The sequence below is a fragment of the Cheilinus undulatus genome, linkage group 20, assembly GCF_018320785.1.
Source record: "Cheilinus undulatus linkage group 20, ASM1832078v1, whole genome shotgun sequence".
Classification (NCBI taxonomy): domain Eukaryota; kingdom Metazoa; phylum Chordata; class Actinopteri; order Labriformes; family Labridae; genus Cheilinus; species Cheilinus undulatus.
This window is the reverse complement of record NC_054884.1, coordinates 17,964,511-17,991,858: the sequence shown is the minus strand read 5'-3', so window position 1 is coordinate 17,991,858 and position 27,348 is coordinate 17,964,511. Positions and strand designations below refer to the sequence as shown.

Here is a 27,348-nt window from a genome sequence, read left to right as displayed (position 1 = left end):
CAGTGTAAGTACATTTAATGTAAATTCAATCTTTTATGTATAGATGTGTTACAAGTAACATTAGCAAAAGTTCTTTAATAAGCTCCCTGTGGTTAGCTAGCAATAGCTAGTACTAGCACCTATTAGTATAGCTCCCTTTTGCTGTCATTTGCTGCTCTAACCACAGAAGCCATTACAGCCCTTCTTGACCCCCGTGTACTTTCACTATTTGGCATTTGTAGCCCCTTTAGAGCCATTTAACTGCTAGCTTTTGTTACATATATGCTTTGCATTAGTTGTCTTGCATCTGTTTTATATTTATATATATATAAAACCTGAAGCTGTCTCTTGATTGGCAGCAGTAGGCCTATATGTTTATGTCTATAGGCTGCATAGAAGAAGTACAAAGCAGAAGAAACTAACATAAAAGCTGTCAGTCATACAAGATCAAGTCACAAAAGACGGCACAGTGTCAGTAAGCTCCTCACAACATAGGGTGCATGTGAGTTATCTATAGATTTTTATAGGGGATAAACCAGTGTTTGCACCTAGAATAATGGTAAACACAGGCAGAATAAAGGAAGCAACCTGAGAACATCAAGGTCCTCTTTTCTTTTATTCTCAGCTTTGTGACTGCAAGGTCGCAATGTACTGTGGGGGAGAAAAAAGACTTCTCACAGCACCGCACTACATCGCTTCTTCAGTATTATCTCATGTTGAGATACACAACCCTGATGTATTGCAAGATTCACTGGCCCATAAACCTGTGAAATGGAAATGCTAGGGCTCCAAATATGGCCCTGTTTTGTTAGAAATGAAAGGGGAAAAGCCTGATAGCACCAGGGAGTAAAAAAATACAGCAGCTATTGTGATGCCAAGAGTGCAGGAGAGAGGAGAGTGACAGATAGGACAGATAGGAGAGGAAACTGCATCTACAAAATAAACTCATGAGATATATCGAATGAAATCGTAGATTTATTCAAGCCTCATAAAAGTGGTGCTGCTGACATTTCCCTGGCTTAAGAGGATTTAGCCAGTATGTGATGGATTGATGGAAGAGATTTCACAACCAAATCCAAGGAACTTTCTTCGCAGTTTCTTTCTTTAATGACAGGATAATACATAAAAATTCACTTGCTTTAGGCAAAGGCACACGTTGTTGTTTTATTACCTCATAATTTCAGTCCACAGAGTGTGAAAATAAATAAAAACAGCAGTCTTTGCCTTCAGCATATCTGAACAAATCATCAAAATAATTTTCATTGTATGTTTTTATAACTGTGTTAAAAGCTTGTTTTCACTCAATGCAAAAAAACAGCAGTGTGTTAGCTATTCTTTTCTTCAGCCAGACTTTTAACAAACCATGTCATGTAAAAAAAAACTGGTATTGAAACAAAAATGGAAAATTTAAAATAATTTGTCAATTAATTAGTGCTATTCTTGTTTTTTGACAGAGAGTCATCTGCTTTTGGTTTCCTTGCTTCAATTAAAAATCAAAATTTATTATGGAATAAATTTGTATCAAAATTTCATGCCACAATTAAAGTGATCAAAAACATCAAGTTACAAAACATATATATAATACAGTGCCTATAAAAGTATTCACCCCCTTGGATGCTTTACCCTTTATTGATTTTATAAATCGATCATGATCAATTTAATTTGGCTTAAAAAAAAAATACAATATACCTCTTTAATGTCAACGTGAAAACAGATTTCTTCAAACCAATGTCAACTTAATAAAGATATGTAATGAACAATTACTGCATAAATATTCTCCCTCTTTAAAGTGACTGACCTAATTCAACAAGGGTCCAGCCAAATGGTGCTAGCAGTCTCACAATTAATGAAATGGAGATCACCTGAGTGCAGTGAATGTGTCGTAAGTGATTATAATATAAAGAAAGCTGTGTCTGGGAGGTCCATTCACTGGTTAATCGGTATTCCTGGCTACCATTACACCATGAAGACAAAAGAACACTCCAAGCAGAGAAAAGTTATTGAAAAGTGTAAGTCAGGGGTTGGTCCAAAAAAAATAACAGAGACTCTGAAAGTCCGCCAGAGTTCAATGAGACTTAGTTTATTTGTGGATTATCTCTTTTATTGCCACTTCACAAACATTTACACACATTTTTTACGCTTAATCTTTAAAATCACATACATCACCTCATCACCTTAATTTTAAACATCACTTTTGTTAATTTCACCCTTGAGGCATCTTTCCTTAAATACTAAATGTTTGCTGTGTTAATGATAAATGATAAATTAAAAACAATCTAAATTATGAAATTTGCCACTGTATTTATCAAATTGCAACACTTTTCATTTAAAAAAACCTCAAATTAATCAAATCAATTAATAATGTATCACTTTATTATTCAGTTCACACGAGTTTTTATCTCCACCCTTCATATTAAAAAGGTATTTTGTTAAAAAACAATCGTCAAAATTTTTGATACTTTAATACTTTAAAAATAGCACAATATCAATTATTTTTATGTTTGATGGTACAGAAAATGTAACCTTGCAAAGCAGATGGATTCGCCTGTTTCCGTGTTTCTCACTGGCAAATCCATCTTGCAAAGCTTCCATCTGAAATGTTTGGGCCCAGTTGGAAAGTGACAGGACCAATCAGCGACGAGGGGCAGTACTTTTGGGCGTGGCAGTGTCTTGATGTCAGCAAGCAGCAACAAGAGGCTGGTGCAGTTATGGTGGAAGATGCTAGCATGGATGCTGCTATAGCGCCAGTTTTATCAGAACTTGACAACATTTCTTCATTAAAAGAAGAACAAAGAACAGCAGTGAGTTGTTTTCTTTTCAAAAATGACAAAAGTCGTGTACTGACATGTCTACAGTCGCCATGCTTCGGGTTATGCAGCTCTCTATTGAGTTTACCCCTCGGTAGCGGCTACCACATCATGTGTTTTGTTGCTCATTGTCCCGTAAAGATGTGATAGACAGAACGTTGATCCAATCACCCTCCAAGGTTTTTTTTTTCAAAGGCTCTGCCCTTTCCCAAACACTGTCTATGGGAGGTTTTCCAGATGGATGCGTGAAACAAATCCATCTGGTGTGTCAGGTTACAGAAAATTACTAAAGTTACAAAAAACAAAGAAAAATTATTAGTCATATTTTCAACCCAAACCTCTTTACTACAAAAAAAGGTAATGACTGCATCTGTTCTATGTATTTTTATTTTTTATTCCTGTGCTGCCTGCTTTCTTCAAATTATTTACCATGATTTTTCCGTGTGGTAATGGTAAAAAGGTTTTCATGGTAATTAAAATTTGATCAGTTTTATCATAGTTATCTTTAAAGCCAGAGACTGATTTATCCCTAGATGTATGTCTTCTTAAAACTTAGATTTAAAAGTACATTGTGAACCCATGACAGAGTAACACACCATATTGTAAGTTCAGTCTATCATAACATCCCTGTTTCCAGCTCATATTGAGCTTTTCACCTAAAGCCAAGAGTCTCTGACTATGGAGGACATTATTAGATGTTCTCTCATGCAGGTGCAAAAAGCTTCCAAGAGCAAAGTGAAAAGAAACATCTTGAAAGCAGTTTCATTTAAAGTTGGCAGTGTTTTTATGTCAAAGAAAACATGTTGCATGGTGATAAACAGACAGAGCTGTTAGGGAGCCATTCGGTGGGAAGCCTTGGTCACTATAAAGAGACGAGCTGGGAACAGTCATGGAGGGTGCAGAACAAGTCTTCATGGGGGCATGACCAACTGTGACATGTGCACATTAGTGTGCTGCAGCTTATGAACCCTGCAGCCTGATGTGCAGAACAACACAACAGGCATGTTTGTGTGTCTGCACTCACATCCATCCCTAATAAAAGCATGTGATGTGTGTAGTATGTCGAGTATACGGTATGCCAACAGCTTCCTCTGCCTGTTGATATTACCATGGAGTTGAATTTGTGAGGAGAATAAGAGCTGACAGCTATTGTTTCTTTTGTGCAAAAAAAGGAAGCTGGCTGATGTTTGGGACTTATTAAATGGAGTTATATTGCAGGAATTCTCATAATGGAGACGTGTTATAATGAACACAGACCTGCAGGCTGTGGCACATAACATAAGCCTCTTGGAAAGAGCAGGGAGAAATACGATTTCACAGGTAATTTGAGCTCAGTAATTTTTGTCATGTTGAACCAGATGAAGAAATTACTGAGGAGAAGCAGGAGCTATTAAAGATTATTGCCAATGCCCAGCATCTGAGCAGAGTAATGACTTATCATCTGTATTGATGCTGTATTCTTATTACTAGGGTTTGTGCTGTAAAAATGATAGCAGAAGACCAGATTGACCAGGCGTCGCAAAGAAATGCTGATATTGGGCTTGATTAACAGTCACATATTATGCAAAATACACTTTTTCAGGCTTTTCTAACAAGAACATGTGCCCCTGGCCTGTCCACAATCCCCCCTCCCCTTTCCCCACATTTTAGAAAATATGTGCCGAAACAAGCCGTTCTCAGATTTCCCCCTCATGATGTCATGTGGGGAGAAAGCCCCGCCCCCAGGTTCAGCTGGCCCTCCCCTCTTGGAAGAAAGTTCTGCCCTTTTCTCCTGATCAGCTTCCAGCTGAGGGGAGGATCAGGGGAGCCACATCCATTTCCAGGGAGGGGCGTGGTCAGGGGGAGGAGTCAGACAGCTCATTAACATTTAAAGCCACAGAAACAGCTTGTTTTGAGACGGGCTGAACCAGAGGGCTTTTTAGACATGAAGAATGTGTTTTTTAGCAACAAACTTCACCGGCATGTTTTGGGACCCCTGAGACTTATATAAACTTGGTTTAAAGGGGTAAAATATGTGACCTTTAATGTTTCTAATTGATCTAGTTACATCAGTGCTTTCCAGGCTGAAGCTCAACAGTATGTAAGGAATTCTAAGTCTTTAGTTCATTATAACTTTTAATCCTGTTTTCCTGTATTTCTGGACCCCTGTTTACAACTCCAAATAGCAGATGGGGAGTCCCATGTCACCAATGACTATCTGTTAAGTAATTATGATAATTGTGTATCTACATTTTTAATGATTTTGTATTAAACTGACCTGAACGGTTTATATTTGTATTTGCAGGCTTATTCACACAGTGTGTTGATGTTTAATCCTATTTAGCATGAAGCAGAGCAGGTTATAATCCGTTCTAATCTGAATGAGTTTTTTTTTTTTATCTTAGACATATTAGAACCCTTTGAAGTAAATAAAATAGAATTATTAAATATCTCCCCATCAGTCACATTTCTCGAGTTTTGCTGCATCATTTAAATCTCATACAGCTTTGCATACATTACCTTCAAAATGCAGCTTGAAAGGATGTTAAGTCAGCAATAACTAAATCTGAGCTAAAGTGGAGAGTGCTGAAAATACTCCCTAGAAGAAAAAGCTTGGTGTCAACTTGCTTTCTCTTTTTTCCCCTAAAGTGAAAACATTCAGTCTCAGGTGTCAGCAAAAACTGAAACCTATCAAGGGTGCACTGAAATGTAAACGAGGTTTCAAGGGCATTCGAAAATGAAGATATGTTTGATTTGATGTTGGTTTGCAGTCTTCATAAGTTCACACACAGTGGGACCGCTCAGCTAAAGAAGAAAAGCTGTGCTTTATTAAACATGTTGAACTAGTGTGGCAGCCTTCACTTCAAGGTCTGCCATTTGACAGAAAACTGAAAAGAGGAAACGGATTCAAAATGATTTCCTGACGGAGTTATAAAAACGTGCTGGTAATGACAGCACACAATCCAGTCCAAAAAATGACCTTAAGTTTCAGGACTCAAGGCTGTAGTTTAAACTTCAATCATATTGAGATGATTTGTTATCTCAACAACTTTCATTTTTTATCATAAAATGTAAAATAAACCTAGAGGGACTGTGAGGATATGAAGTGATTTCAGTGTGAAGCTTTAATCACAGAGTGACATCTGATGGGATGTGGAAATATCAGACGCGTGTTAATTGTAGGCTAAGGGGGGTGACAGACAGGCTGCAGAGCAACAAGCATGAAACAAGGCTCTTATTATGTAAAACTTTATTAAACAAGCACATGTTTTGACATGAGATGTTACATTTTATGCCTCTTTATTTCATGATGGAGGCCCGGGGCTGCTTTCAGGAAGTTTGTTGAAGTGTTTTGATGACATAAATGGAGGGATAAGAGGAAGACACTAACACATAAGATAGACAGTTGCAGTGATGGCAGCACAGCTATCAGGATGAATTCAAACATTTCACATTTCTTTTTTATCCCAGGTTATCTTTTAACCCTTAGATGGTGTAAAATAGATTGTTACAATGAGGGTGGTACTAACAAATAATGGAAGCATACATAAACAACAATAAAAAATACACATTATTTATTTTTCAAACTTTTTTGCATTCAGTTTTTAATCAAGATCAGTCCTGATCATAAAGATCAAATGTAATGTTTCCTCTTTTTCTAAATGTAACCCTTTTAATGCCAGTGGAATGTCAAAAACATCCATAAAAATGAAAAACATGTTAATAATGAGGGTCAACTTTTATTTTTATGCATTATTATTATTTTTAATTTCAAGATATAAAAAAATTTGAACCCTCATGGTGTTCATGGCGAAAAAATGACAGCATACATGAAAAACAATAAAGGTAGCCTACTTTCATCAAGGTCAGACCTGATCATAAATATCAAATATTGATATAATTTTGTGAATTTAACCCTTCAAGTGCCAATTCAATTGAATCAACTTTTCTCCAATATACTCCCTGTGAAAAGGATTTCTTTGAAGGGGGGTTATCACAGATTTGAATAGATTAAATAAAGCATCTTATTCATTTAACAAACAAGAGCCTCAGTAGCGTGGCCAGGTCACACACTGCTGTGAGATGGCCTCCCATTCTTCAACCAAGGCTCTTATTATGTAAAACTTTATTAAACAAGCACATGTTTTGACATGAGATACATAATGTGCCGCTTTATTTCTTTTGCCTGAAGTCAAAAGTCCACCAATGTTTTCAGGACTGCTGGCAGGCCATCCCATCCTCTCTACTCACCAATTCTGGAGGTAGACTCTGATAAACCCACTCAGTGGAGATGGGTGTTTCCATCTTGTAGGAGAGAGTTCAGTCCTTGTCGAGATATGGGATTGTCACTGGTTGCAGAATCTCATCTCTCTATCTCTCTCTGCATTGAGATTGCCTCCAGTGATGACAATCAGGCACCTGATTGTTAGTAGCTGGGGTACCAGAGGCTGAACAGAAGAGTCAGTCATAACAGCAGAATAAGCTGTTTATCATTGGCAAAGAAGATTTGGCAAATGTCCATGTACCCAACCCACATACTAAGCTCTGCTGCTCATCCCACAAATACATGTTCCTTATTAATGTGGCACCATTAAAACGAGGATAAACAGGCTTTCCAACAGTGTGAGATTTATTGCCAAGAAGCATTGTTACTACAAAGAAATAATCTGCCAAATACAAATTTCCTTACTCTTTGTGCAAAGTTTATTTGAAAATGGCTGACATTTAGTGAAAAACAGGTAAAAACTGAAAACTGAAAGCAATGACTCAAGACTCCTTTAAATATCATAAAATGCATGTTGTACCTCAGTGCTTGGAGGATCAAAAATTGAGTTTTTAATGGGTTTCAATGAGGCATTTTTGGTCATGAACACCCTAAATGTACACAAAATGTGCACATAGCTTCTCATTGACTAGTTACAGGTTCTGAAGTCAAAATTTCAAAATTCTATTGAAAAAAGTACCATCTAAAATCTATGTTGTTAGCATTACCAAGGTCAAAATAATAAAATAAATTACCCCAAAAAGCTGCATAAAGGTCTCAACAGCCTCTGAGGAATAGTAGCTGGATTGAGAACGGGAGAGGCCTTCAGAGTAGTCCAATAATCAAATCCTTAAGAGAATGCGTCATAAGGGAAACTGAAGGTGAAGTATCGATTTTATACCAGGGGCCCTGCTGTCACTCACATGAAGCTCTTGAAATTCCTCAGGGATTCAAGATTTATTGGAAAACCATCAGAGATGGCCTTTTTCTAAAGGAGTGATTGGCATTGTGTTTGCTGTAGTGTACGTTTCAAGAAGGTAAAACGTGAATATTGTAAAAATGCTGTCTCTTTCTCCTACATCTGCCAGTTACCTTACATATCAAACAGCTTTCATCCTCATCTAATGTTAGCTTCCTGTTAGAGACAACTGAGGTCTTATTCAAGGTCAGAAATAGAAACAAATTAGAAAAAGTACAAAAAAAGCAAAACACCATCTAGTCTGGGGAAACTTTCCAATCTGAATTTCCAGTCTGAGGAGTGTGTGGCTCTTCAAAAACAATTGAATTAGGTCTGTCAGATGATGACCAAGTCAAGTGATGCCTGGAATATTTTGTTGAAGAGTGCCCTTTCATTATCTAGTAGTGCACTTCTGCTTCACAAGACACTAAGGACAGAACTTTGAGGCTGACTGCAAAAAGAGCTTTGTGCTAAATATTATTTATGAGAGAAAAAAAGGAAGTTAGACACATTTAAAACAACTTTTTTATTCATGTAGGAATGACAAAACTACTTGAGAGGAAAGTCATATTTATCTGACATGTATGCAAAACAATCCGTAAAATTAAGGCTCTGTTGGCTTAGCAAAATGAGTGCTTTTTAAAAACATATTTTCTTTCCTGTTCAATTTGGAGGCTGTTCTGTTATTAGAGCATGTAGCTGCTCTTAGATGGTATTTCCTCTGCATACAAACAATTAGCATCTTAAATTCAATCATGATGTGGTGTTTCCATCTGTCATCTCTCACTGAGCAGAGGATTACAGAGACGAAGGGGGAAAAAAAGGAAGGCTTTAAACACTAAAATGTTAAAGGATGAAGAAGGACATCTGAATATTTCAACATACATGTACTGGAATGTTCTGGAATACCAAACAGGTTGAGAGATTGAAACTCAGAAATCAACAGCACCTCTGTAAGCTCTCACCTGAGGTATCACAGTCTGACAGTAAGACCAATTTAATATTTCAGTAGAAGAGGATATGACACCAAAGTTTAATTTTGTCAACATTTAAAGAAGAGGACTAGCTGTTCTGCCCTTTTCTGGTTCTTATGCAAAGTAGGAAGTATCAGAATAATCAATCATTGATTAAAAAAAAAATTGAACATCTTACATGACTTTTATCACATCTAAAGAATACAAAGAGCATCTAAAGCCCTATTCACACTGCTGCGCGGCAACTCGCCACCTCCAGTCATTTTAATGAGGGACGGGCGGCAGACGGGAAGCGGTTTTAACCGCAGCAGTAGGACCCAGAAGAGGTTGCCGCCCACATGAACATGCACAGATTTTGCCCTGCCGCTCAAAATTCGGTATGTTGAACTTTCTGGCGGCAGCTGCCTGGCAGCAGCCAATCACTTCGAAGGAGGGAGAGAACCCATAAAAAGCAGTCTTCGTGGGTCCAAGCAAACAATGGAGGAGCTCATAATGTTGGTGTATCCTGAATATCCTGAGCTCTACAACACGGCTCTACCTTCATATAAAGATGACTAGAAGAAAAATTGTGGAACCAACCACTGAAACATATTCTCTAGGGGGAATTATTCTGATGACGGAACCGTATATTTCTCTTCGTTTTATAGTACATTATACATGTTAATATACAGAGATTGTGAGGTACTCTACCGTGTTTTTGGGGAGGGGTGTGTGATGGACTTGTGGGTGGGCTCTGCTGTGACGTTCACCGAAGCACCTCCACGTCATTGCTGCCTCGTACCGTGGCGGCAGCCGCCGCTTTAAAAAACACTAGGCATTTCAGGGGACTCCTCCGGCAGGGAGGTGGTTTTCAGGGTAGTTACCACGCGGCGGTGTGAAAAGGACTTAAGTGTTGTTTCTCAGTCACCATAGAATAACAAGAAGAGGAGAGATGCTAAAAAACTAATTTAGCATCTGTTTTCTGAAGAATCTACTTAACATTGTTAAGTAAATGATGAATTCAGAAAGCTCACACTTACACTGATAACATGGATCATAGTGTCTACTAACCTTGCAAAGCAGATGGATTTGCCAGACTCCATGTCTGCCATCAGGCAAATCCATCTTGAAAAGCTCCACCCCACAACGTGTGTGCCCAACCAAACACTGTTCGATCCAATCAGTGTCATTCAAAAAGAACAAGGCAGTAGCTTTAGGTGGGATTTAGATATACTAGCCCTCCTAGCGCAGAGATAAGCTATATAAATAGTAAATAAAGAGTACAGACTACACCAAAAGCTTTTCATGATGCTGTGTTCAATGGCTGCTGCAACAGTAGCTTGGATGCAGCTGTAGGTTTAACCAAAACTGGACCACATTTTTTTCTTTTGAAACAAGCACTAAGAGTCACACCGAAATCCTGCTCCGACTAACCATGGCATGAATTTTATTCAACAAGGAGCTCAGCCATTCACAATTATAACAATGATAGCCTGTCAGCTCAGGAGCTGCACATGTGCACAACATAATTTTGTCTTGCCACTCTGATCAACCTGTCATGAATGTGACAGACAGAATGTTCCTGAATATTTTGTTTAAGTCCTGCCCTTTCCAAATGCTTTCTATAGGACCTTTCCCAGATAAATGTGAAATCCATCCTTGCAGTAGATATATGAAACCATCTATCTGGTGTACCAGGTTATCTATCTACAGCCAGCAGGCTGAAAGCAAATAATCTGGATTATTTTTGGTTTCTTTAAACACCAAAAAAATCAGGGTTTGCAACATGCATCATGCAAGCTGTAAAAAGGTAAAACACTGCAGCAACACCAATCTTCACTGACACACAACACCATGCAGGCTAATTAGCAGTTAGCAATAACAGTTAGGCTCACCGGACTAGTCTGTGTCATTCGGAACCAGCATTGAATGAGGCTGTTAAGTCAGAATTTCCCTCAACTTCTAAACCGGATCAAGAGATCATAAGCAGCACTTCATGTGTTTGTAAAGACTTGAGCCAAAGCTTACTTATCTATAGAGACATCTATAGATAATGGAGTTACATAGCTATGTAGCCAAAGCTAAGCATAGGTACATTTTCTATGTTTCTATTTCAGACTTAGCTACATTTGCTAAAGATCAGATTGCTAAAGCTAATTTAGCTACATTGTCTTACGTAGGAACAGTATGTAGTGTAGCTACAGCAAGCCACCGATCGCATAACTATTTCTAAAATGAGTCCATACATAATTAAGTCCTGAATCAGACCTCTGACCTTTTTTTTAAATTTTATTTTCAAAATGTTTCTCAGTCTGTAATGTTGGAAAAAGGTTATTTTCATGAATGCTACTGTCAGACTTATTATGAATAAAGCTGAATTTAAAAAATCTAAAGCTGGAAATGTGTTGTGTTGGCAAAATACATTCCTCTCTGAGATATACAGCAACTCAGATGAACGGTCTGTGAGAGTGGGATGTATGTCAGCAGCCAGACCCCTTCCTGTTGACCTCCAGTTGATATAGAATACTTGTGATTGTTTTGCTGCTAGTTGTTTTTGCTGTTTATGTGTACGAGGAAGAGATGGCAAGAGCAATATTTTCACTGTTTGTAGATTTTTGAGGCATTTAAACAAGACAATAGATCTTACTTCAACCTTTTTGTGTGAGACTTTCAATGGAAACTCCACTGACATTAGTCACAGTCCTCTGACATCACTCATACAAGTGTGAGCTCTCAGCTCATGACCATCTGACCATACAGCGTAAACACATAAATCTTGCATGATTGTCATGGGTCATAAACAATTCAGTCGTACTGTGTGAGCTGACATTCCAACATGATTGTAATCGGGTTGGCCTGAAATCGCACAGTGTATGCCCGGCTTTAGTATTTAGCCTTTGATGGTAGCTTACAGCACGTTTGCTTCATGGAGGTCATATTGATCATTTCCTGTTCATCCCAGGTATTCAGGGAAATGAATCAGAGTTCCTTTCATGTAAAGAAATTTTGTCTCTAGGGTTCAAACTTTTGAACTTGAGCAAAGGCAGCAAATTTCATGTTTGAATTTCATCATTCATAACGCAGAGCACACTTTCAAAAATGCGTTTTGACCCCCACACAAATTCAGGTCTTGCTGTTGTGCTTTCAGTGTCAGTTTACCAATGTTCTGGAAATTCTGGAAATTAAACAAAATTGCTGTGACTCTAGCAAAGACAGACAAATCTCAATAACATCTTCTCAGTTCAGTTGTGATTTTGTTAATTGTGTTAATTTCCTTTCTATTTTGGTTTAATGCTGTTTCACTTTATCCTTGGGAAGTAATTTAATCTTTTATAAATATGAGTAAAAAAATTCTTTTGTGCAGCCCTCGTGGTCAGAAAAATCTGACATTAAATCTTTTACGTATCAACACTTTCTACTTCTACCCTCCCTACGCTCAAAACAAACTGTTAAAAGAAAAGTGGAAGCCACATCTCGTGACCTCTCCCTACTGCTCAGCCCCTCATGTATCATCATAACCTCTCCTGTAAAATGCTTCATGTCAGAAATGGCATTCGTGCTGACTGTGGGGTCCCATGGCGGTTTAAGAGATGGTCCGATGGTCACATGTGGAGTTAACAAGCAACCATCAGAGCGCTGGTTGAGGAGACCACCATCTTTCCCCCTCCCAAGAGGCTCCATCTCAAAGAAGGAGTCTTGCAACCTCTTCACCCTGCTCCCCTATCCAAACCACTACCCCCCACTCCACCCGCAGTAGGCCATGAAACCCATGCGCAATTACAACTTCCAGTGTTGCTTAGCAACTGGAGGGGGAGATTACAATTGGGGCTGTGCATGCTAGAGATGTAACACTGTTTATGGGGGTGTCAATGTGTTTGTACACGGCTATGTGTGTGTGTATGTGCAAGCAAATGTCTATGCATGGGGGCAGGAGGAAGTAGTGTCTGAATGAGTAAAATATGTGTCAGCGTGTGTGTCCATGTATCCCTAATGTTTGACTCAAATGTCCATGGATGCATCACCTGCCTGTTTCCCTGCTGTTTGAGTCAATAAACAATAAAATAAACTTGGCCTTAAAAATACAAAACTGTGGCAAATGAATAAAAAGACTACCGGCGCCGGTAGTCGAGTGGTTAAGGCGCATGCCATATACACAGGCGACCCGGGTTCAAATCCGGCCCGTGGCACTATTTCCTGCATGTCTCTCCCTGCTCTCTCCCCTGTTTCCAACTCTATCCACTGTCCTATCAAATAAAGGCCAAAAATAAATCTTTAAAAAAAAAAAAGATGTCTGCCTTTGAAAACTGTTGGACATATTTAGCTTTATAGTTGAGGGTTTATATCAAGGTGGATACATTTAAACCATCGACTGAATCAACACTTACAACTCATTGTCAATATTACTAAATTAAAGAGTAAAAATCATTCTCTTATTTTCTTGTGATCCTTATGGAGTCTTGAGCTTCAGGCTGGAAAGCACTGTTCTAAAAAGATTAATTAGAGCATTAAACAAGCCTAATATCAGCGTGTCTTAGCACTTTTTAGTGGTAAATAAAGTGCCGATAAAAGAAGTATTCACCTGGTTCTTAGGATTCCTGGCTACCATTACATCAGGAAGACAAAAGAATACCCCAAGCAACTCAGATAAAGATTATTGAAAAGTATAATTCAGGGGATGGATACAAAAAAATCCAAGGCACTGAACATCCCCCAGAGTTTTGGTTAAATCCATCAAGTAATGGAAGGAATATGACACAGGTGCAAATTTGCCTCGATCAGGCCGTCCTCACAAACTGAGAGAGCATGCCAGAAGGAGACTAGTGAGAGAGGCCACAGAGACACCTATGACTACTCTGAGGGAGTTACGAGCTTCAGTAGCTGAGATGGGAGAGACTGCATACAATAACTGTTGCCCAGGTTCTTTAACGGTCAAAGTTTTATGGGATAATGGCAAAGAGAAATCCACTGTAAAAGAAAACTTAAATCTTAAGAAGAGTTCACCAAAAGGCATTTGGGAGACTCCATGGTCAGGTGGAAGGAAGTTCTGGTGCTTTTATGGCATCAGATAAGACGCTATGTTTGGCAGACATCCCCACTGTGAAGTCCGGTGGTGGCAGCATCATACTGTGGGGATGCTTCTTGGCAGCCAGCACTGGAAAGCTTGTAAAAGTAGAGGGTAACATGAATGCGTAAAAATATAGGAAAATCCTGGAGGACAATATTATTCAGTCTGCATGAGAACTACGGCTTGGGAGAAGATTTGTTTTCAGAGGGACAATGACACGAAGCATACAGCTACACAGAAATGGTGAATGTTCTGGAGTCAAAGCTTAGACCTCAGTCCAATAGGGAATTTGTGGCTGGACTTGAACCTGACAGAGCTTGGGCATTTTTGCAAAGAAGAATGGAGTCAAATTTTAGTGTCCAGATGAGCAAGCCTGAGACTATCAACACAGACTCAGTGCTGTGATTGCAGTCAAAGGTGTATCTACTAGATACTGACTTGAAGGGGGTGTATATTAGTCAATAGGTGCAGCTTGAGCCATGGTCTCATCTGCCGTCTTGAGTCACCATGAGCTAGAGGTGTACAGTGCATCTCCTCTTTACCATGAGTAAAGAACAGAGTGTGTATGCCGCACTATAAAGTTTGTTCACGTCCATGCATAATCAGTAAGCTGTTGGTTAACTTGTTAGCAAGGTTAACTGGAGGAAGGGCTACAACTAACTAAAAGGGAGTATGTCTCAATCTACCATAGCAGAGTTGGACAGAGTAATGAACATTTGACAGCGAAGACACAGAAACAAAGGGACCGCAGAAGTAAGCGCCATGGAAGAGCTTTAAGTCTGACCAGACAGAGGTGCTGACAGGCAGCACATAGACAATACACAGGATACGTAGAATTTAATAATTTTATCATCACTAACATTCAGACTTACGGTGTCATCGTCAATAGCTATCATCATGTATATTCTGTTTGACTCTCTCTTGAGTCGTATAGAGCTACATTCTTAGAGAAGGCTAAATATGAGGAAAAACTGAAAAAAAAATCACAATATTATGATGAAACATTCATACATTTGTGTTTTTTTACTTAAACCCTGTGTGAAAAGAACAGAGTGTCCTATCCAGCAGGAGGGAGGGTGTTGGATTTGGCTCTGAAGCTGCATTGCCCATCTTTCCTTCAGGCGCTCATAGCTGCCAACACATCACCCCAGCGCCCATGTGAGATTCTTTCCGCCCTACCCGTCATCCCTGAGAGGAAACCTGGGAGCAAGTTTGTCAGGCTTAGTCAAGCTTACAGTACCTTCTGCCCATCACCAAGCAGAACTAAACCAACCACCCCACTGGAGAAACAGCGATGGAGCTCAACAATGCCAATGGGGGCAATTTAAAAAAAAAACCATAATAATCACATGTGGAGAAACGTCTGTGGCTTGATAATTAGCAGTAGGGAATAGCGGGTATCCATGATGCTGTTTGGTTTGGCTGCAGTGCAACAGCATGATGGGCTTTTTGATGATCCCGTTCCAGCTGTCACAGAAGTACTGTCAGGAGTATGGAAATACAAACATCTATAACTCAAACTGGACTTTAGGGCAATGGTTTATCCTTGAAGAGTGAGATAAACTGTTTTTCTGTCAACGCCGAGTCAACACCATGACCATCATCTGCAGAGCTGCTGCTTTCTCTTGAAGCAAATCAAAATGAGTTTGTAAATGACACCACAGTTTACAGTTTGATTTTTCAGAAAGAAACCTATGCTTTTTTTTTTTTTACACAAAATGTTAGTTTGTGGATCAGGAGTTTTTGCTTTACAAATTCATGTACAACTTTAAACAAAGTTAAATAATTTGGTTGTTTCTTGCCTACTTACAGTTTCTACTGGGGATGCCACATGACCAGAAATTACATCTTAAAAGAACACCACAGTTAATAAAGATAAAGTCCTAGGTTACCTTAACCAAGCATACTCCTGCACACTGAATCTGAAAGGATCACCACTGCTGTCTCTAATGCCTGCAGCATCTTTTGGGTAAAATATACCTAAAGAAATCTGTTGTACTGTGATGTATCAAAGGTTTTTACAAGCTAAGATTCAAGCAGTTGTTTCATATCTATTAATGATTAAACAGTAGCCAATGTTTGCTGGATTTTGGTTCACATTTTCTGTAAAATCATAATTATGTTTGCTCTTCAGACTACAAAATTAGATCACATGGGGATATCTGTGTTTGATATATAATTAACCTCTCAACATACCCATCGATTGCTCCGTTTCTAGTCCTTTAGCAAAGCTAAGCCGACCAGATGTTGATGTAGTTGTCTTTGTACCAAACAACCTCTGGTGTTAAAACTGGTCAAGTGTAAAAAACATTTCCCCAAAGGTCCACTTCAGTCTGGTTGTGTAAGCCAAGGAAGGCAAATCAATACCCATGTGAAAATGATGGACTGTAGAGAGTATTGGCCAGAGTCTGACTGATATCTATTTGGCTACTGAAGCCATCTGTTTGAGTCAATTCGTGGCAAGCACCATAATAAAAATGCTATCTCAGTGCTGGCCTGAAACCTCCTGACAAACAGCTACAATGTGCTGGATGCATCATATCAGCCATGCCCCTAATTTTATATCATTACACATAATTAAAACAAAAACAGACAAGTTATAAAAACTAACTTCTTGTATACACATCAGAATCTGCTAGCTAGCTAATGCAAAACATTCTGGCTGCTGCCGTTCATCTGACAACATATATGTCAGAACAGAAGTACATGCTAAACTTTTGAAATGAAATCAGATTAAACCTCCTATTTAGGGTTAGGGTAAGGGTTAAGGTAATGGTTAGGATACCAAAAGATAAAGTTAAAAACCCGACCAGCAAAACCGGATAACAAAATGTTTAATAAAGAATAGTAAACAGTCTGCTTGCAGGAAAAGGCTCATCCCCCATGAGAACAATAAAACAGAGCCAGCATAGCTCATGTAGCTCTGTTAGCTTGGTAAGCTAAGTAGAAAAAGGAGCAGCATAGCTAACCTGGCAATGTAGGTAACATAGCTAAAGCTGAGCTCACAAAGCAGCTACTAAGCAACATATCTATGTTATCTATGTGGCTATTTTAGCTTTAGCCATATTTGCTAAAACTTGCGTTGCCAAAGCTAACTTAACTATAAATAATGTAGCTACATAGCTAATGTAGCTAAGGCTAAGATCTCAAAGCAGCATTGTAAGCTTTAGCTTACCAAAGCTCACAGTGCTAAAGCTAACTTAGCTACATTGGTTTATGTGGTAATGTTAGTTAGCTAGCATAGCTTTGTTAGCAGTAGCGAAAGTTAATAAAGCTAAATTGAACCATCGTTCTTGTAACTACTTCTTTAACGGGTTCATGATTAAATCCCTTATTAGAACTCTGACCTTCTTTCTGTTTTACTTATGAAATGTTGGCTCGTCTGTAATGTTTGCAGTGTGGTTGATTTAGGAGGTTAAGTGCCAGACTTGTCTCATGAATAAAGTTGAATTAAAACAAAAATCTAAAACTAGAAATATGTTGTACTGGCAAATTACAACACTTCCTTTCTGAAATATACAGCGTTTCAGATGAACAGTCTGTGAGAGTGGCCGTCAGAGATGAATGGTCTGCAGCCAGACTCCTCTGAGCTAGCGTGTTATTAGCAATGGCAGCATACTTTAATGAAGAAAAAGGCAAGGCAAAAGTGCAAGTTAAATGAATTAAATAGAGAAGGAAAATAGTCGTCAAATTTCAATTATAATCGCCTAACATATGTTACAACTTGCTGATAAAAAAAGTAGAAGAAAACACAAGTGCTAAAACTTTTCACTTCCTGTACGTTCAAAACAACAGTGCACGATTTGAGACAGCACTAACCCACTCTGATTAAGTGTTCTGTGCTGCATAGTGTACTGTAATATTCTTCTGTAAACTAACAGAAGAATGCAATTTGGGACACACTGTGAGGCTAGGACCATGTTTTATACAGCCAGTGATATTTACCAGACAGAGATATCCAAATTATCATACCAACAAGACCTATTTTTTTTTACATCTTTGTTGGTCCAGAAATTGCTGTGCGCCCAACTCCAGAGCAAGAAATGTTGCATGCAACAAACATATCTCTTTGGAACCTGAACTGAAATTTCTGGGCATTTGCTCCCAGTCTTTGTGTAATCTTTGATAGAAGTTACTGATGCAGTCATATGTTTTATCACCCTCTCTGAGGCACTCTTTCTCAGACAGTTATGTTCACTGTAAGGTCCCTCGGCTACAACAATTGTCATAGAGAGGCACTGCCACAGACCACCCAGGCATATCTGCTCACGGACCATTTGTTTCACCGCTTTCACCATTGTGAATCTATCTCTGGCTCTGCTCGCCATCTGCCTTTACAGCCCCTGACAACTCATGTGATAAATAGCCTCCAGGCCGCTCCCCTTCTGATACTTCAGCTCCCCGAACAATCTGCACGTCCCCTTCCATGATAATCGTCTGGTAGTGGGGACTGACCGTGTGCATCAGCCATCAGGAATCAGTGTCTGGCATCAGGATCCACCAGCTGCCTATGTCTAAGACTGTTCCAGTATGCTGTAGTGAAATCCTGCCCCCCTGTGGATGCAAAAACCTCACAGTACACCACGCTGATGCACAGACCACAGGTTTAGAAATACTTGTCTTCATCTGAATTCTGAGCATGCATCTAGGATCCAAAAGTTGATTTTAATATGATGTAATGCTTTATTGATCCCTGGAGGAGCGTTTTCTTTTCACTGTTTTCCTTCCACCTCTAGGTCAGAGCACTAGGTCACATACAAAGCAGCCTTGTCTTGCTAAAGGACATGCAACAGGACGAATGCTTGCTGACACAGGAGCTTGGAGCCGAGACCGCTGGTGGAACAGTGGTTTTTCCGTTCACTTTGCCACCCTGTTGCACGAACACGAGAATTGCAGATCTTATATTGTTTCTGTGTCAAACATGGTGAGAAGATGTCTTAATTCAAAGGAAAAAAAGTTTACGTAAATGAGTCATTTAGGTGTAGCACACCCACTTTCTGCATTGTCTTCAACTTCTTTTTCAATCCAAAGCCAGGCAACGTGTTTTCAGCACAGTTATAACCAACAAAAATGAATGCATATAATAAAAGAAAGCCCAAAGCAGGCTTACATATATACATTTTGTCTCATTTCTTTTTGTTGTGGGATCCCACGTTTGCTCATCCAGCTGATGTCTGCCCTATTTTCTGGTACAGAGAGTGCGGCGTAGTATAATGGCTCCACCTCTGACTTGGGTGTTGCTGGTATCTGAGCATGTACGAAAGTCAGCCTTTCGGTCCTTGGTCCTCTTGGTATTACTATTCACTTGTGAGGCCTGTCCCACATCCTTAGTTTTCTGTCTGTCTCTTAAAGGTCCTGTCTGTCCTTCTTTCCTGATGTCCTTCTGGATTCTCCAGGCAGAGTCTTATTCTACACCCTGACTGATGCCAACCCAAACTCTAACCCCTACCCTGAACCCAAATCATGAACTAGCACTAGCAAAAAGCACCAGAAGAACTGTCTTAAATCTAGACAGATCATTTTTGCAGTGTACATACCATCAGGTATTTTGGCTAAGTTGTACGATTCAGAGGTTTTACTGAATGATGATCAGTTTTGGATGAGCCAGTGTAATGTGGTTACTGTAGAGAGATGAAATGTCCATCTTATTAAAATGTACTTGAATCACAGTGAAGTTATTGTTAGAATATATTTGTAAATGCAACCAGTAAGTTTTTTTTAAGTATGATAGTCTGTTAAAGTTAGGTTACCTTCAATAATGATATGCTAAATGATTCACCTCTTTTTCTCTCCAGTGTGTTCTAGCAGAGTAAAAACACAAACATGACCTAATTTTCGAGGTGCAGCTGTCCGAATCAAATACGGTGCTTGGGAAAGACCCTAAAAAGTTCCCATTTGTTTCTGTAAGTCTCCATCTTGGAGCAGGCTTCTAAAATTGGTCGCGTCTTTTTTTAGCCTGCAAGTTTTCACGGAGTACAACCTTCCGCTTTGAGGTTTAGGAGGTAACGTAACTTCGCTGAATGAAGGCTTGCTGCTCTTAACAGGCCTTTCTATACCTGGACTAAGTAAATAATTATCTGGGAACCGCGGCGCTTCAACAGCGGTCAGCAGCCGCGGTGTACTCGTGCGTGTGTGACCGCCTGGTGAAGCTTGATTTCGGGGAGCGACGCGCTACAATGGACCGGTGAGGGTGCTGCTGCACGGGGGGAGGATTTACTGAGCAAGTGCAACACTACAGTCAGTTTGATCTGAAATAAAACCAGAGAGTTGCTGAAACTTCAAACCATTACGTATGACTTAATTTTAATGGAAAGAAATAACAGGTTACAACGTGTAAATCTGTGCTGACCAGAACATTTATCACTGGGGCATTTGTTCCTCAAGTACTTCACTTTAAACTATAACAATGTAGTTGTTTTTGTGCTTGTTTTTTTCTTTATGTTAATTTATAAGTTTTCATTAAATTGACAGAACTGGCAAAGGTTCTTTTAAGCCTTTCTTTTAAGCATAATTTTTCCTCAGTTGCATCTTTCCAGAAATCCTACATAGCCCATAATTCTTTGCTTCTGTTCAGTTTTAACAACAAAGTTGCAGAACCTAACCAGACTTCATGAAAGAGTGAAAGAAGTTGTGTTGTTTGTATTTTTAATACTTGAAAATAATATTTTAAAACAGACTTAAAATTAACATCCTGGTTTTTGGGCAACTCAAGTTTGTTTCGGCTTAGGTGCATCAAAGAGCTGCACTTCTGTCAAGAGTCACATTTTCTACATTTAAGAAGATGAAAGTGGTTGTTTTCTGACTTGTAGTGGGTCAGCTTCTCTGGAGCACTATAAGGCAGCCATGCTGCTAAGTGGTGTTGGTGATGCTCTGGGGTACAGGAACAAGCAGTGGGAGTATAATGAGTCCGGACCTGCTATTCACCAGGTTGGTGTCAGACATGGAGAACCCACCCTAAAGTTTGTAATGAGGTTCAAATACTGTTCAAGTGATCTAAAATGTCTTGCCCCATCCTTTCGGATGTTACAGGAGCTGAAGGAGCTTGGCGGTCTGAAGAAAATCAAGGCTGAGCTCCCTGATTGGCCGGTGAGTGATGACACGGTTCTGCATCTGGCAACGGCTGAGGGACTCGCAACTGGTGAGCTTAAAATTATATCTAACTCATTTTCTTTTTCTGAATTTTCTGTCTCCTTTGCTTATTCTCTTAAAACAAAAAACTGACTTGACTGACCTGATCATCCATGCTCATCAAGGCATATACTACACCGTCCAGCTAAAGGTTACATCTAATTTCCAGTCGTGTCTTGATTTGCTGCACTATTACACCCCTGTACAAGTGGAGAGAAAATTGTAGCAATTCTGGTTGACCTTTACTTTGATAAGGCCTTGTTAGAAGGTCTGTATCATCTTTAAAAAAAAATTCAACATGGACAACGTTGAACTGGTTGTCCCCCTTGTAGGAAAGGTGGGGGATGAGCTCCTGCATGATGTGGCTGCTAGATATATAGAGGGGATGAAAGACATGGAGGGGAGAGCACCAGGGCCTTCAAGCATCCTTGGTGAGGCAAAACCTTTGTTTTAACAATCACAGAATAAATGTGTAGCTTTGGTTAAGATCTGACTTACTTTACATGCTCCTTTAGGAGTCTCTCAGCTGAAGCCTGGAGAGGAGGGGGGCTACAGAGTGCTCTATAATCCAGAGGGGACAGGCTGTGGAGCAGCCATGAGGTCCATGTGTATTGGCCTCAGGTAAGACTCATACAGTGTTTTTCCCGAAGTTGTCCAGCTCGGATAAGTTAGGTTTGGCACGGTTTGATACACCATTATCTTGTACTGTAAATGGGCAAAAGTAAATGGCAGTCCAAAGTATCAAGATTTCAAACTTAGAATTTCTATTTTTGTTTAAACAATAGTGTATATAAGTATGCAATGAAACCATCTGAAACTAGCTCATCTTAGTCCGGATTTACACATTATTTGTCCAAATATCACTCGAATCTTTATTTAAAAAATTGTTGCATTTTTTTCAGATGATAACAGTAAGTACTTCCTGTCACACTAGTTCTCCAGTTCTTCTGTTCATTACTCATTACTCATTAGTTTCACGTTAATAATAAAAGCCGATAATGTGTTTTTTTTTTTTTTTTTAAAGATTTATTTTTGGGCATTTTTGCACCTTTATTTGATAGAGGAGGACAGTGGATAGAGTCGGAAACAGGGAGAGCTTGGGAGAGACATGCGGTAAAGGGCCTCAGGCTGGATTCAAACCCAGGCCGTCTGCGTACATGGGGCGCGCCTCACACCACTAGGCCACCTGCGCCCCGATAATGATTTTTTAATACTTTTTCCTCACCAGGTATCCAAAGCCAGATCAGCTGTTGTCATTGGTGGCGGTTGCTGTTGAGACGGGCAGAATGACCCATCCTCACCCAACTGGTTTTCTTGGTGCAGTTGCATCGGCCCTTTTCACCTCGTACGCTGTCCAGCGCAGGCCAATCACAACGTGGGGGCTGGGCCTGATCAACGAGGCCTGTCCAATCGCAAAGAACTTCGTTCAGGGTCGAGGTTACGCTGTGGAGGAGACGGAGAGGGACTGGGGATACTTCTGTGAAAAGTGGCAGTGGTATGATTCGAAAAATCAGATTTTATTTAACAAGTTAGGTAAAATGTACAGTGAGCAAGTTGTTAAACAAAAAGGGTTTATAAAGCAATAACAACCTGTTCACTGTACATTATCCTGCTTATTACATGGATACTTACAAAAACAATAAACTGGTTCAAATAATGCTAAAAAAACAGTATCTTATGAGGGCTTTCAGCATTATTGCATTGCTCTCAGTTAATTAAGGTACTTAATTGCGACTGCTCCATGCTTTTTTGTCCCTTTCCACATTTTGGTACACATATTTTGTTTTTATTGAACAAACCTCTCAATGATAACTATTTAAAAAAAAAATCTCAAAATGCACTTTTCCAAATATATGCATTACAGAGTTTCAAAACATTTTATAGGTTAAAAACTGAAAATGATCATTTGTTGAATTTGCAGCATTAGGAGGTCATAGTTACTGAAATTAAAAGCTATTTCAATCAAAAACATCTCAACAGGCCAAGTTACTTGTTAACATAGGAGCCCTTCTTTGATATCACTGTTAGAATTCTTGCATCCATTGAACTTGTGCGTTTTTGGAGAGTTTCTGCTTGAATTTCCTTGCAAGATGCCAGAATGGCCTCCCAGAGCTACAGTTTTAATGTGAAGTACCTCCTACCCTCATAGATCTTTACTTAAGGATGCTCCAAAGGTTCTAAATAGGGTTGAGGTCAGGGGAGAATGGGGGCCACACCATGAGTTTCTCTTCTTTTATGCCCATAGCAGCCAATGACACAGAGGTATTCTTTGCAGCATGAGATGGTGCATTGTCATGCATGAAGATAATTTTACTACTGAAGGCACAGTTCTTCTTTTTGTACCATGGAAGAAAGTGGTCAGTCAGAAACTCTATATACTCTATATATATACTTTTACATATTCTTTGCTGAGGTCATTTTCACACCTTCAGGGACCCTAAAGGGGCCTACTAGCTCTCTCCCCATGATTTTGGCCCAAAATATGACTCAGTCACCTCCTTACTGACATCGCAGCCTTGTTGGGACATGGTGGCCATCCACCAACATCCACTACTCCTCCATCTGGACCATCCAGGGTTGCACGGCACTTATCAGTAAACAAGACGATTTGAAAATAAGTCTTCATGTATTTCTGGACCCGCTGCAACTGTTTCTCCTTGTGAGCATTGGTTAGGGGTGGCCGAATAATAGTTTTATACACAACTGCAAGCCTCTGGGGGATCCTAGACCTTGAGGTTCATGGGACTCCAGAGGCACCAGCAGCTTCAAATACCTGTTTGCCACTTTGTAATGGCATTGTAGCAGCTGCTCTCTTAATCCAATTAATTTCTCTGGCAGAGACCTTCCTCATTATGCCTTTATCTTCTTCACAGTACCACGATCAAGCATACGTTTTTGTTAAATATCTAATGTTTTCATACCTTGTCCAAGGAATCGCACTGTTTGAGGATTTTCCAATAGTAGAGGATTTTTTTTCCAGTCCACATTGTTCTATAGCAGACCTCAAAATCCTGTGTTTGACCAATCATAATCATGGGTTTAACAAACTGATGTGTTTGTAGACATTGGTATGAAAATATTCATGATGTCTTGTGACTCTCTTATCTCTGTCCACAGGTACCTGGATTTGAGGGGCATCTCTAATGGAGTGGGGCCAGCGATCTGGCCCTCCTCTTATGGCCCAGCTGAGAGAGATGAAGTCTACAAGAGCTTCAGTCTGTCAGGCTGGGCAGGACGTAGCGGCCACGATGCTCCCATGATAGCGCTGGATGCCCTGCTCGGTGCAGGTTCAGACTGGGAGGAGCTGATGAGCCGAGCAGGCTTCCATGGAGGTCAGAGATTTGAACAAGAACATTAATTTGGGATGTTTTAAAATTGAAAGTCTTGCTCTAACTTAAGTCCTAGAAAGCACAACATCTCTGAATGTTATCACAAAGTATTTTAGCATTCAGCAAAGTTCTTATTTCATCTTTGGTGGATATCCTAACTCCTTTTTGTTTATTTCACAAATACTCCTCTCCCCTTGTTTTGTTGGATGCTTTTAGTTCATTTCTTCCATCTAAATTCAAGGCACTTGTTGCTCAGACAGGCCATATGGTCTATTGCTCTAAACTCCAGCTGCTCCTCATCTTTCATCATGTTAACAACAGAAGCAGCTTTGTGAAGGTGGAATAAATAAAGTTTAAACGGGAACTGTTTCAACCAGCAGTATGTTAACAAGCATTCAAGCTTCACAGGTTGAGGGTATCCTGGATATTTATGTGAAACTGCTCTCTGTGGTTTGTTTTTGTGATTTAATAATGATATTGAACTGAAAAAGAGATAAATGTACTCAGGATGAATTATTTTATGCAAATGTGTCTACTTACAGGCAGCAAAGGCTTTAAAATAGAGAGCCTACAGGTGCATCTCAGAAATTTAGAATATTGTGAAAAGTCCAATTTCTCATCAGTAATGTCCATTCCTGAGCTTTTATACTTTCACTCTAGTCCAGTACACACAACCACAATCAGGGGGAAGACTGCTGACTGTCGAGAAGACAATCACTGACATTCTCCATGCAGATAGTAAGCCAAAGAAGGTCATTATTATAAGGGCACACTGTTCTCAGAGGCTTCATCCAAGGATATTAGTGGAAAGTTGACTGGAAGGAAAAAGTGTGGTAAGAAAAAGTGCAAAAATGGATGACCACAGCGTTCAGAGGATTGTCAGATTCAAAGCAGATTCAAGAACTTAAGACTGGTTCAGACTACTTGATTTTTTTGGTCAGCACTATTCAGACCACGTGACAAGACTCTAATCCGTCTTGGCTGACAGCCTGGCCACACTACAAGATAAACAACGCTCATCTTATGCTGACGTCACCACTGTCTCCACAGACTCTATAGTTGTGGGGCACCTTGGGTGCGTCATTAAATCATATCACTACAAGACCACAGACATCATAAACATCTCACCTGGGCTAAGGAGAAAAAGAACTGGAGCGCTGCTCAGGGTCCTGTTTTCAGATCCAATTAAATTTTGATTTCATGATTGATTTGAATCAAGGTCCCAGAGTCTGGAGGAAAAGAATTCAAGATGCTTGACATCCCGTGTTTTCAGTTTCCACAGTCAGTGATGGTTTGAGGTGCCATGTCATCTGCTGCTGTCAGTCCACTGTGCTTTATCAAGTCCAAGGTCAACACTTCAAGCCCTCTACCGGGAGATTTTAGGCCCCTTTATGTTTCCATCTGCTGAGGAGCTTTGGCACATTGCCCACAACTAGCCAGACCTGAACATCAGAGAATCTCTGGGTTATCAAGAGGTAGATGAGAGACACCAGGCTCAACAATAAAGATGAGATTAAGGCTGCTTTCAGAGCAAACTGTGCTTCATAACACCACAGAAGTACCACAGATTGATTGCCTCCATGTGACATTGCATTGATGCAGGAGCTTGCAAAAGGAGCCTCAACCAAGCACTGAGTACATAAATGAGAATTTTTCAAGTTGACATTTATGTATCAAAAATCCTTTTATTGGTATTTTGTAACATTCTACTATATTGAGATAGTATTTTTAATTTTTGCGAGCTGTAAACTATAATCGAGATTAAAACATTAAGTCTTTAAATACTTACTTTGTGATGATGACTGTAGAATATAAAGAAAAAAAAACACTTTTTTGAGATGCACCTGTACCACAGGTTTTAGATTTTCTGTCATCCAAATAGATGCAGATGTTTGAAGCACATGAACTATAGAAATTATATTTTCTGGCAAGGTTAAAAAGACATTTAAATCCTTTGAATAATGAAGAATCTTCCACCAGCTGGAAGAAACTTTGTTTGAAATGTGAATCTGGGCAGGAAGTGCAGAGCAGTGGGAGCTGTGAGATGAGAAACAAAGCAATTAACCAGCAGACACTTAAAAAGCTCTTCAGCTGAGGAGAGCTGCACAGTTGGGTGATATTCATCTGTGGGTTCATTACTACAAGTGACCGTAACACCACAAAATATTGACTTCTATAATGCAGAAAAGATCTATTAAGATAACAGAGACACTTACAAGTTCAGTTATCACAGGACTTTTACTCAGACTGTCTCCTTTCCCTCCTGCTCAGGCGACAGTGACAGCACCGCGGTGATTGCCTGCTGCTTATGGGGCCTCCTCTATGGCACCCAAGGAGTCCCTGAGTGCAACTACAGCAACCTTGAGTACAGGGATCGACTGGAGCGCTGCGCTGAGCAGCTGTACGCACTGTCACATTGAGGAGCCTGCCACAGCCTGCTGCACTGATACATCGTTCACTGAGGGGGAAGTAGGCCACGCACTCTGACACATTGACGTAGAGCTAGTCCGTGGTAGTACATCGATCCTGAGTGCTGTCATACATGCCTGAAGGGGAGGCCGAGTGCCCCACTAACCTAAAGAGGAGCCGTCCCTGCCACAGAATCTGTGGCAAGGACTAAGTGACTCACAACAGAGTCTGGTGTGTAAAGAGGGGTCCCCCTAGTGACCGTTTTGAATTAACTAGCTGAAGTGTACTGCAGAGTGGAACCAATCCCAGCTAATGAGAAAGTGAGGAGAATACAAAAAGTCCCCCAGGAGGTAATTACATCGTTTTGTCAGCCTGACATAATAGTAAACCCTTAGTGAGCTCCAAATTAAATGTGCTCTCGTTATCAACCAGTGAAAAATACATTTTTGTGTCTCATAGTTGTTTCCTCAAGCATTG

At 39.8% G+C, this 27,348-nt stretch overlaps 1 protein-coding gene across 1 annotated transcript; it reads left to right on the top strand.

Moving 5' to 3' along the window:
• Window positions 1-19,876: 19,876 nt before the first annotated feature.
• Window positions 19,877-27,277, top strand: adprh (ADP-ribosylarginine hydrolase). Its single transcript, XM_041815280.1, has 8 exons — window positions 19,877-20,189; window positions 20,815-20,932; window positions 21,035-21,143; window positions 21,466-21,564; window positions 21,649-21,754; window positions 22,362-22,628; window positions 24,251-24,465; window positions 26,734-27,277. The coding sequence occupies exons 1-8, from the start codon at window positions 20,182-20,184 to the stop codon at window positions 26,880-26,882; spliced, it is 1,071 nt and encodes a 356-aa protein (XP_041671214.1). The 5' UTR covers window positions 19,877-20,181; the 3' UTR covers window positions 26,883-27,277.
• Window positions 27,278-27,348: the final 71 nt, after the last annotated feature.